At 35.8% G+C, this 12,592-nt stretch overlaps 1 protein-coding gene across 3 annotated transcripts in view; it reads right to left on the minus strand.

The window, feature by feature from the left end:
- Positions 1-12,592, minus strand: part of IMPACT (impact RWD domain protein) — a 29,200-nt gene that overhangs the window by 9,359 nt on the left and 7,249 nt on the right. For 2 of the 3 annotated variants that reach the window (XM_080820930.1, XM_080820932.1), the window contains exons 5-7: positions 6,857-6,942; positions 3,815-3,937; positions 1,536-1,633 (exon numbers count right to left, since the gene is read on the minus strand). In XM_080820930.1, the coding sequence (XP_080677056.1) occupies positions 1,536-1,633; positions 3,815-3,937; positions 6,857-6,942 (307 nt within the window). The remainder of the gene's footprint in view (positions 1-1,535; positions 1,634-3,814; positions 3,938-6,856; positions 6,943-12,592) is intronic. The other variant, XM_080820931.1, reaches the window with a different exon arrangement.

The following is a 12,592-nucleotide window of genomic DNA, read 5'->3' on the forward strand; positions in this document are numbered from 1 at the left end:
CGGCAATTTCTTTTGCATCAAAAGAGAAGAAAGCGGTGAGGCAGGAAGAAGCCATTCCATTCAGAGGACATTGTGTGTGCAAATCTATCAGATTTAGCAAATAAAACATAAAGGATGCTCAGTTAGATTGGAACTTCAGGTAAACCACAAATAATTTTATTAGTAGTAGTATGTCCTATACAGTAATGTTTATCTGAAATTCCAATTTAAAGGTATCCTATATTTTATCTGGTAACCCTACCAGGGACAGAAAAGAGAACGGTTCTGGAAGTGACCAATAGCTTTATGTAGAAACTGTTTAGAGTATGAATGAGACGACAAAAGACATTGTATCAGGAATGATAAAGCTAGGATCCTATAATAAAGGGCCTCGTATAATGAGTTCAGGTTTTTCCTTGTAGACAATGGAAATACTCAAAGACTAAGGGTTGGGGATAGTGACACGTGGCCAGACCTTTCAGAAAGGTAACGGGCAAAGAATACAGAAGAAATCCTGGAGGCAGGGAAAACTGAGCTGCAGCTACAGACATCAGTTTGAGTCAGAAACTGTGCAGCCTTCTGTTTATCGTTTTTTAATATTTCAGGTTCTCAGATTCCTGATGAATAAAGTAGAGAATGACATCTAAGATTTATTTAAGCTCTCACAAATTATAATCCACTAAGTCTAAGTCATTATAATCAGAAAAAGAAAGAGGATCCAGGATGAACAGATTCAGAACAAAATGTCTAATGAGGACCCTAGCAACAAGATTTTGGGCAACAGCCCAGGACAAAATAGAGTTGCTGAGACAAAGAGCCAGAAGCCTGCACCAAAAGCTGTTATCTTGACCACTAGTTAATGCAGAGAAGAATTTCCTCTTCTAGAGACCAGAAGAGAGTAAAAGTGAGGCCTGGTACAAAGAACTGTATCCCTGGAGGTCGGGGCTTAGAAGAGCTTACAGTAGAGGAGCTGCAGAGACCAAAGGGAAGAGACTGATGATTAAAACCTATGTTAACTAATGACACTTTTGTTGTCATTAATTTAACTTTATAGGTTGTTACAGTTTGTGACTGAAAAGTCTCCCATTTGATATCCTTGGGTGGGAGCCAGGTCACCTAAGGTCAGGAGGCAGAAAGGAAAAGGAAAAGGAATTCATGTTAGGAAGACTCTGATCAGCCAGTCTGTCCACTGTCCCCTTCCCTGGGCATCAATGGAACCCACACGGTTTTGCAGAACTCCCACACAATAGGACAAATAATTCTTTTTAACAAGCCATTAAGCATCATAATTTTCCACTCAATGGGTTTTTCTTGTTTGAAAACCCATGATAGGGTTAAACCCTAATTAGAATGTGGGTACAATTTTGAAAGTGGTAACAAATGGAAACAAATCTTCCATGATTCACAGTAACTTGGGGGTAGGAAAATGAGTAAAAAATTTTTTATCTTACATGAAAATTAAAAGCAATAGCAAAAATAAGGATATTATTGCAAAACCATTACTTGAATTACTTTGGTAAAACAACATCAAAGTGAGCTGGACACAGTAACTTTACCTGTTTGGGACAAACTACTGGAGCCAAGTGCGCCTGAAAAGTACTTCTTCGGTCTGTAATAGGAATGCCATGATCAATCGGAGGTAATTCTTCTATTTCTACAAATTTAAAGAATTGTATTTTATCTTTAAAATTCTCACATTCAAATACTGAAAAATTGACAATGGTGTGGGCAGAGGGTGGGGAAGGGAGCTGGGGAAGAGATATAAATTATATGGCAAATCAACCCCTATAACCTGTAATAGTTGTCTATTATAATTAAATTATAATTTTAAGCAAAAAGTTTCCAAATAATTATAAATAAGATTAGACTACTTGACTTAAAAATGATTTTCACCTGTCAAGGTCACCCAGAGGTGCGTTAGGACTGAAATCCTGGGCTGTTACAGTAGCATAAATTGTTGGAAAACCTAGGACTTTATTTTGTATAGCTGTAATGTAACATCTTTTACTAATAAAATTGTTCCTACTTCATAGGATTGACTATATCAAGAATATACCAAACTGGTATTACAGGGAGTATCATGATTTCGAGTTATTCTGCTTCTTCAACAAGTTTAAGAACCACTAATTTAGGGGCACCTGGTTGGCTCAGTGGGCTAAAGCCTCTGCCTTCAGCTCAGGTCATGATCCTGGGGTCCTGGGATCCAGCCCCACATCGGGCTCTCTGCACAGCAGGGAGCCTGCTTCTCTTCCCCTCTCTCTCTGCCTGCCTCTCTGCCTACTTATGATCTCTGTCTGTCAAATAAATAAATAAAATCTTTTTTAAAAATAAGAACCACTAATTTACTCTTCACTCTGTTGAGAACTTACCAACCATCCTGGCTGCTACATGTGCCTCATTTAGGATCTAAAGTTATTCAGGAAAAAGAACTGAAATTATTTTCTATTTCTATTCACTGATCTGTTGAATCTTACCTAGTCAGCTTGCCTTACAATTAATGAACTACTTCAACTAACACATGTACAAATATTTCTTGACAGCTTTAAACAGCTTGTCCAACCTCACTACACTGGTTTGTGACAGGACTAGGACAAGAAACCAAGTTTATGCAGGGCTTTTGCCTTTCTTCTGAGAGTGTCCTCTTCTTGAACGAACTGTGACCACTACACTAGAGCAGTACTTAGGTCAACAGGAACCAGATACTGCTTATCGTGATTATGATTTTTACTCTTTTTATTTTAATACTGGATCCTGTTTCCCAAAAGAAATCTTATGCCAAATCCACAAATACATAAATGGATAAAATGTGAGACTAAAGCAGGAGTGGGAGTCCTGGGTCTTCTCCCCCACTCTTTCTCTTCCTGTGTATCCCCTTGCTAGTCCTGAAATATCATGCAAGAACTTTAAAATCTCATAGTATTATTTAAAAGCTCCTGTGTAGGGGTGCCTGGGTGGCTCAGCGGCTGATCTCAGAGTTTTAGGATGGAGTGAGCCCTCTATTGGGCTCCCTGTTCCTCTGCTTCTCTCCCTCCCTCTGCTCCACGGGGAGTCTACTTCTCCTTCTGCCCCTCCCCCTGCTCATGCTCTCTTTCTCTCAAATAAATAAATAAGATCTTTTTAAAAATAGAAAATTAATTAATTAAATAAGTAAGACCTACTGTATAATGCATAGGAAACACCTTACCTTTAATGAGAATGAATGTTTCCTCTGATCTATCATGTTTTTGTAAAAGACTTGAGAAAACTGATGCTATTATTCAAAATTTTAAGATACTAAAATGGAAGATACCTTCTGATCACAACATAGAGCTGATTTATCACATCAATCTATTCATAAGCTGACTACTACTAGATTATGGAACAAATTTGCTTAAGCAAAAACGAAAATCTTAAAGGCATTATACTAGCTTTAATTCAGTGGTTGCACTTTCAATTATTATATTTATATTTGTGAGCACAGACTAAAACTTAATTCTGTGACATCAGGAGACAGCTGAAAATTTCAAAATAGAAATATAAAAACAGGATGTGAATTGAAAACATTAACACAGCTTTTCTTAGTTTCAGTTTCTCCCATCATTAATTCAAAACGCTAGAAAGTCACAAAAAGAGAAAGGGTGGAGGGAAGGAGAAATTTCTTTCTTTCTCACCATTCTGACAGACCCAGCAAACACCAAAATGGCCAGCAGGCAGGAAAAAAATAACTCAATTCTCTACAAATTAGGAACTATTTCTTAACATGTGAGAGTTTACTACATTTCTATACCATTTCAAAAACAATACATAATACTGCTATCCAACTCTTTTCGAAAGAAACTAGTTAGTAACATTATACCTGTTCGATTTTCACTGACATCAAAATCCAATGCTTTAGCAGGAGTTTCTGGCTGACATGCTAAAATGAGATCATCTTCACATTCTACATCTTCCTCTTCAGTTTTCTTCTTTACATCAGGGCCTGTGTAGATATTAGATATTATCAATGAACTCCGAGAGTAAAGAATTCTACTTAAAAACTTGTTGGTCTTGATCTCTCAACACCATTCTTCAAGAGAAGGAATTGGGACTTTTATGAGAAGTAGCTGACACCAAGGTTGGAGCAAGGAAAAGAAAAGATGAGCCTGGAATATCTTATGATTCCAGAGAGTAAAAAAAAAAGGAGAGGTGAGCTTATAAACTTATAAAAAGAATACAAGAGTTTACCTGAAGGAGATCCTAAAGGTGAAACCTAAAATAATTTGAGCAACAAAATAATGATAGTATGGAATTTTACCCCATGGAATAAAATAATATACACGCATTCATATGGATATAAATAAGTAATCAAAAAGAGACATCTCTTCCTCACAACATAATTACAATTCAATGAAGAAGTAAAGAAGAAAATGTGACTCATCATCAGGCAAACACCACAGTAATAAATATTGTTGACAAGACACACTAACAGATACTAAAATTAGTGTGTGAAAGTTTAAGGAGGAATAGGATATTATTAGCATAGTCTCAAAGTATCTCCTTCAAGGTCCTTAGAGGAAAGATAACTGTGATGGTTTATTTTATATGTCAACTTGGCTAGGCCACAGTACCCAGTATTATTTGCTCAAACACTATTCTAGATGCTTCTGTAAAGGTATTTCTTGGATGCAATTCACATTCAAATCTGTTAACTTTGAGTAAAGCAGACTGCCTCATCCAGTGAAGGTCTTAACAGAAACCGAACTAATCTCCCCAGAGGAAGAGGGAATTCTGCCAGCAGACAGCCAGCCTTCAGACTTGAGCTGCTACATCAGTTCTTCCCTGGGTCTCCAGCCTGCCGAACTACCTTGCAGACTGCCCCCACAATCTCATGAGTCAATTCCTTAAAATAAACCAATCTCTCTCTCCTCTCTTCCTAACTTCTCCCTCCCCCTCTTGCATCCCTCCCTCCCTGTCTTTATGAATGAACACACACACACACACACACACACACACACACACACCCTATAGGTTCTCTGGAGAGCCCTGATTAATACCGTAACTTTACTCTGGAAACATCTGGCAGATATCACCTTAACCAAAGAATCAAGGTAAACATCACCAATAATAAAGCATATTGATACCACAAGTTCCTTGATATGTGCACTGTGAAGGACATAATGTCATTTTGTGGTATTCTTGCCAAAATGCCCAATCTTGTTCCAGCTATGAGAAAACAATGGACAGACCCAAACTAAGGGACATTCTATAAAATAATCAATATTCTTCACAAGTGTCAAGTCATAAGTCATAAAAGTCAAGGAAATACTGAGAAGCTATTTATAGACCGGAAGAGAGTAAGGAGAAAAAACAGCTAAATGCAATGTAGAATCCTAGACAGCATCCTATAACAGCAGAAAGGACATGAGCAGAAAAATCAGTGAAACTCAAATAAGCTCTTTAGTTTGGTTAATATTTTAGCAATGTTAGTTTCCTATTCTTGGAAATGATGCTGTGGTTATGTAAGATGTTACTAAGGGAAGCAGAGTGAGGGATAGAAAAGAGTCCTTTGTACTATTTCTGCAACTTTTCTCTAAGTCTAAAATAAGTTCAGAATTTTTAAAAATTATAAATAGTTGTATTTAATCACTTTAAAATTTAGTATTTCTATTGTAGAAAGAAACTATGAAATAGTAAATATGTACTGAAGATTTACAGTAAAATCGAAATAAATTACGTGTCAAGTGGGTGCCCTGGAGCGGAAAATTCTCATAAGATACCTTGATCACTTAGCTTGCACCCTTATTAGTTCTTCAGAACTAAAAAACCTTCCATTTTAGTATGAAGTCTACAAAAGCAATTTTGATAAGCAAAATTCCAAACAAAATTTCTAAGAAGTCTAATTATAAATTACACAACAAAAATCAATAACTCTAAAATTTGGAGAGTGGCTAAACTATATTGTGGATATAGATGGAAAAGGGAAAAATGTCCTTTTTAAGACCTTTAATTTTTAAAATTTCCTGAGAGTTGTGTGATCCCAAAATTTCTGGGAGTCCTAAATTTTTACTGGTATACATTCCATATTTGCAATTATCCTACACTCTAGAATGGTAGATTGGCTAAAATCAATTCTGTTTTGAGACTACTTTTCCTATCAGTGCCCTAAAATGCTACAAAATCAGAACATGAATCACGAAAGTTAAAGAAAATACTTCAAAAAAGATTGTCACATGGACAGACCATCTATCTCTTAGATGTTAACAGAAGCAGCAAAAAATAGTAAAATTCCCTGAAAAAGTATATACTACTATCAACTTTAACTGTATACTGATTTTGCTAAGCGAGTCATAAATAATTGATTTGTTTTTTAAAAATCTCTTTCTCAGATTGAAAACAATTCTATCAGTGGTAACAATGAAATATGAAATAGTTCCACATTGTCATATGAGTCAATAAAAGAATAATAGAGCAAATCAAAATCTCAATTTCAAAATACATTTTCAAAGTAAATTTTTATATTCTAAATGTCAGTTCAGTGAATTTTCCCAAGTTCTTTTTCTATAAACACTTCACTCATTTGAAGCTACTATCTAATTGATATACTCCAATAATTCATGAAGAATGTCACACGGTTCATACTACCTTAAAAGCCAAAGAAAGCGGAATTTTAGACCCAAATTCCTTAACCATAAAATCTACGTCTGTAAGGGTATAAGATGAAAGCAAAGAGGCTAAAACCATACAGAAAGAAATAACCATAATTACATGAGTAAATGAACTTTCTAGAGAAACTTGTATTTTATCACATATAAACCATAAAACAGAATAGATTTTCATTAAAAACTTCATTTAGAATATCTACATGGAAGTTTAGTTACTATTAAGTTAAAAGAGCATTAATAGCATGTTTCAGTCCTACCTGGTTCTGTCATCTGAGATTTTTGTATTAGAACATCTCTTATTTTCTCCACCCACAGGTAAAGAATGCTTTCACCAATATTCTGTCTAAACAAAATTCAGGGGGAAAATCTGTTATTTAAAAAAATTCCTTCTCAAATTCAAGAAAATACAGACATATTTACAATCTAAGAAATTATATGCAATTTAAAAAAGAACTTGTAAGAACAGGTTTACTAACATTTGTTAGGTGAGTATTTAATAGAGATTGTTCCTATCAATAACATTAAAAATTCCAACTGGCTCCAAAATTAACATTGCTTACTTAAAAACAAGCTGGAGAGTTGTAACCAAAGAAAGAAAAGAAAATTTCTGAACTTGAAATGGATGAAGTAGATAGACGTAAATGTCATTTAGTTTCTGTCAGCAGATACCTGCAACACTGATGTCACTGCTCACTTTTTTAAACTTTTTAAACAATTTCAAACCACTTATCTTGGAAATTTATCACTTGGTATAATTATTTCCACAAAGAAGAATGCAAAGCATTGGAGGAACTGCCTCAGAGAACAAATTTTAAAAACTTAAAAGACAATTAACAATGTTATATTCACTTTTTGTTTTTGACAAAATATTCTGTTGCCCAAATTGATTCATTTGGGTTCCAAATGTCTATCTCAGATAAATTAAATCCACCTCAAAGGGTCATTGAGAAAAAGAACATGTCGTGGCTCACGTCCATAGAGTCAAGTTAAATTATGACAACAGCAATAAAGGCCCCAGGTGTCTACTCTTTAAGGAATGACACTAATTTAGGTAAGTGTCCATTATGTGTGTTTACACAATCACCATACTACTTCATAACAACACCTTTCCTTCTTCCTCTGAAAGTTCCCCTTGAAACCACTATCTCTCTTCATCATGCTACTCATCAGTACCCACCAAAGGAAACTTTCAAAACAAGCATACAGAAGAAAACAATATTGTTCTCAAATAATTCTGTACACTCAAATCCTCCTCATCTCACCCATAACTCCTCAGCACTAAACAATCCCCCATGTGCTATGGTAACCTAAGATTCTTAGAGAGGGGAAAAGTCAACTGGAAAGGTTGTAAAAATCTGAAAATGTTAGCCAGATTTCTTTTAAACAATTCCCACTTCCATCCTCTCTTCTCAATAAGAGATACAGAGGTATATAGACAGAGAAAAGTAAAATGTATTGAGTACATACAAAGCACAAATTTAATTATACGTGTGAACACATTTTATGCTCATGATTATCTAATGAAGCAGGTATTGTTTCCCAATTGCACAAATGAGAAAACAGATCTGGAGAGATCAATTAACTTATTTAAGACAATCTTAGAAGCAGTTAAGAAGCCCAGAGCCAGATGTGAATGCAGACTTACTCCAATGCTCAGCTTGCCCACTGCATCTTACTATTCTATCCAGCAGCTGTGACCTTCGGCAAGCCAGCCACTTGAACTCTGAGTCTGTTTCCTCATCTATAAAATAGAGACTTAGAGTATCTCATATTACTTTACAGAGGCAGTTTCATTTCAAGGAAATCTTAATTCACTCAACATAACTTCAAGGGCCTCATCTCCACACTAGCCCTGTGGGTATGGTAGTCAATGAGAAACCTCGGTCCCTCATCTCGGTGTTTGTAATTGTTAGCCTTACAAATTTATGTTTTTGTATGTAGTTCTCTCCATTTCCTAATCTCATTCTATTGAATTCTGCCCACCACCATCACCAAAAACAGTAATACTAGTACCTACTGTTTATCTAGTTCGAATATCTACTATACAGAAGCGGAACATACTTTGTTATCTCACTTAATCCTCAACCCATCCTTTGAGGCAGGAAAATCACCCCTCTGTGAATGTACATTCAAATTCAGATTTATTGTTGGAGGGGTTGTGAAAACATCTTGGAAGAAATTTCACAAGTAATAAGTAACTTTTCCAAATAATAAAGAAGAAATTAAACCTCAACTGCAAATCTCCTCTCCAGTGGCCCATGCCTTCCTGCAGAAGACTGTACAATAGCACTTCTGCCCAACGTCAGTTACTGAATGCTTCGTTCTTCCCTAGCATTTGACAAGCCTTACTGAAAACCAGTGGAAGGAAATTGCAGTGGGTATGAAAGTTTCCTGAGGCAAATGAAAATTACTTTTTCCCTTGGAATCTCAAAATCTATCACTAATGGTGTTTTTTTGTTTTGTTTTATTTGTTATTATTATTGCCATATTTGTGTTTTCTCTTATGAGGAGAAACTGTGTTTTCTCTTCGTTCTGAGATTTTAACTATCCACTAGGATTTGGTGGTTTTGGTGAAATCTCTCACAAAATCAGAAACAACCTAAAACAGACAAAAGCTGCAAGTCCTTCTTCCTGTGCCTACCTGCCTCACACCCCACCCCCAACTGGTCCTGGAAGAAGTTTGCTGAATCCTAAGGACACTGGCACAAAATTTTAAAAAGACGCATTAAGAGTGTGATGTTAAGCTTTTATTTATGAAATTAAATTATAGTAAAATAGCTAAATAGAAAATGTCTGGAACAAAATTTGTGTCAAATTAAATGAAAGATCAACTTGGATTAAAAACTGATTTTCATAGAGATATTTTGTGAGTAACTATACTTAAATGACTATTACCCAATTCAGAATGATCAAAACGAAGTCAAGTTACTCATGACTCTGCCTTTACTTGTGGCTCTAATTGTGTTATCTTTAATTTTCTAATATTTATACTTGTTGATTGAAGGATAAAGCTACTCACTAAAATACATACTAAGTTGTGTGACCTTAGACAAATCATTCAATCTGTCTGAGTTCTCATGATCCCATTTTCAAATGACAAAATTGGACGAGATGATTCTTTTAATAACAACAAAAACAGGAGTTGTTGTTATATGGCGCTAATGTACATTACACGGATTATGTCATTTAATCCTCACAACAACATTATTCTATCATCCTCATTTTATAGATGAGAAAACAGATTCAAAGAGGTCATATTATTTCAAAAACTGATTCTGGAAGCCCGACCAAGCCAGCCTTGGCTGGCAAAACTTAGCTTGGCAAAACTAAGCTTGGCCAAACTTAGATTGGTAGAACTTCCTGACTTTAGGCCCTGACTTCCCCTTTCTCAGTACATTTTCTTTAGAAAACTTGTCATCATAAATTCTTTTCTTGCTCCTTTGGAATATATGGACGTCTTTTTAGAAGATTCTTGTCAGTTTTACAACCTAGGAGTGTCTTTTTCAAGGACCTGGGAACCATCCTTTCGAATTATAATCATCAAGGAAGACAGCATCCCTTCTCCCAGTCTCTGTGGGATTGGAGAAGCCTAACTTCTGATGAGCAACAATTAGCAAACACAGATGGCCTCACAGAGAAACACATTTGCAAACTCAAGAAACAACTTACTGTGCTTACACAGTGCATTGATAAACCTTCCCTCAATATCCTCATACTAGCCCTTACAAATTCTTCTGTTGGGAATGCAAACTGGTGCAGCCACTGTGCAAAACAGTATGGAGGTTCCTCAAAAAATTACAAATAAAACTACCCTATAATCCGGGAATCATACTACTGGGTAATTACCCAAAGAATATGAGAACACTAATTTGAAAGGATATATGTATCCCTATGTTTATTGCAGCATCATTTATAAGAGCCAAACTATGGAAGCAACAGAATTGTCCATCAATAGATGAATGGATAAAGGAAATGTGGTTTACATATACAATGGAATATTCAGCTATAAAAAAGGAATGAAATCTTGCCATGTGCAACAACATGGATGGATCTAAGTAGTATAATGCTAAGCAAAAGAAGCCAGTTAGAGAAACATAAATACCATATGATTTCACTCATACATGGAATTTAAGAAACAAAATAAATAAACAAGGTGAAAAAAAAGAGAAATCAAAAAAGAGTCTCAACTGTAGAGAACGAACAGATGGTTACTAGAGAGGAGAAGGGTGGAGGGATGGATGAAATAGGTGAGGGGGGTTAAGAGTACACTTCATGAACACTGAGTAATATATGGAACTGTTGAATCATTATATTGTACGTCTGAAACTAATGTAACATTTTATGTTAACCACATTGTCATTAAAATTTTAAAAATTCCCCTGGCAAGGGAAACAAAAGTAAAAATAAACTACTGGAACTACATCAAAATAAAAAGCTTCTGGACAGCAGAAGAAACAGTCAACAAAACTAAAAGGCAACCAATGGAATGGGAAAAAATATTTGCCAATGACACATCTGATAAAGGATTAGTATCCAAAATATATAAAGAACTTATAAAACTCGGGGTGCCTGGGTGGCTCAGTTGGTTAAATAAGCATCTGTCTTCAGCTCAGATCATGATGCCAGGGTCCTGGGATCAAGCCCTGCATCTCCCTCTCCACTCCCCCTGCTGTGCTGTCTCTCTCTGTCTAATAAATAAATAAAATCTTTAAAAAAAAATGAAAAGAAACATAAAACTCAACACTCCCAAAATAAATAATCTAATTTAAAAATGGGCAGAAGACATGAACAGACATTTCTCCAAAGACATCCAGATGGCCAACAGACACATGAAAAATGCTCAACATCGCTCAGCATCAGGGAAATGCAAATCAAAACTACAATGAGATTATTAACCTCACAAGTCAGAATAGCTAAAATCAACAATACAAGAAACAAGTGTTGGTGAGGGTGTGGAGAAAAAGGAACCCTCCTGCAATGCTGGTGGGAATGCAAACTGGTGCAGGCACTGTGGAAAACAGTACAGAGGTTCCTTTAGTTAAAAATAGAACTAACCTATGATCTAGTAATCACACTACTGGGTATTTACCCAAAAAATACAAAACACTAATTCAGAGGAATATATGCACTCCTATGTTTATAGCAGCATTATTTAGAATAGCCAAACTATGGAAGCAGCCCACGTGGCCACTGATAGAGAATGGATAAAGAAAACGTGATAGAAAGACAGACAGACAGACAGGTATTCCCCACTTACCCAAAGTCTGTATTACGCCCTTGCACTTTTACAAAAGACCTACGTTAGAAGCTGTTTTCACTAACCAAAAGAAACCTGAAGAGGATTTTCACTTTTATGAGAACAGCCATTACTACACCAAGTGCAGGTCTTTCATAGCAGTGAAGTGCTGTAACTTGAACATTCAGAAAGTGAGGGATACTCTTTCCTTTATGCCATTTTGGCATTTGAAAGGGTTCGAAGGAATACTCCACTTTTAGATAGTGGAAAAAGTCTGTACTACAAAAAAAAAAAAAAAAGTTAACCCATTTCCCTTTCTCTTAAACAACAGCAATTATTATGATGTTCTAGGTATTTTAAAATCTGTCATTTACCTTTTCCTTTATTAACATAATTATTTTCATATATTCAAAATATCCATACAAAATACATCATCAAAATAAGGTATGTTAAGCCAATTAATCTACATGTAATCAATGACCAATCCTAGCTTATAGTCTTCGGTATTTCCTTACCAGACCATTTTTCTCCATCCACCTTCTTGCTGCCTTCATAAAAAGACCTCCACCATCTCCCTTCTGAGTTACTGACTGCTCTTCCTGTGGTGGCCCTTCCTTCAGAACTCCTCACAGCCCATCTCTCACACGGCCACGCAAATCTGATTACATCATTCCCCTGTGTAAAACCCCTAGAGCCTACAAGATAATGCCCAAACTTCTTTCCCAGCTTGCAGGTTCTTTCTTCTTGTCCCTACCTA

Source organism: Martes martes (assembly GCF_963455335.1).
Source record: "Martes martes genome assembly, chromosome: 13".
Taxonomy (NCBI): domain Eukaryota; kingdom Metazoa; phylum Chordata; class Mammalia; order Carnivora; family Mustelidae; genus Martes; species Martes martes.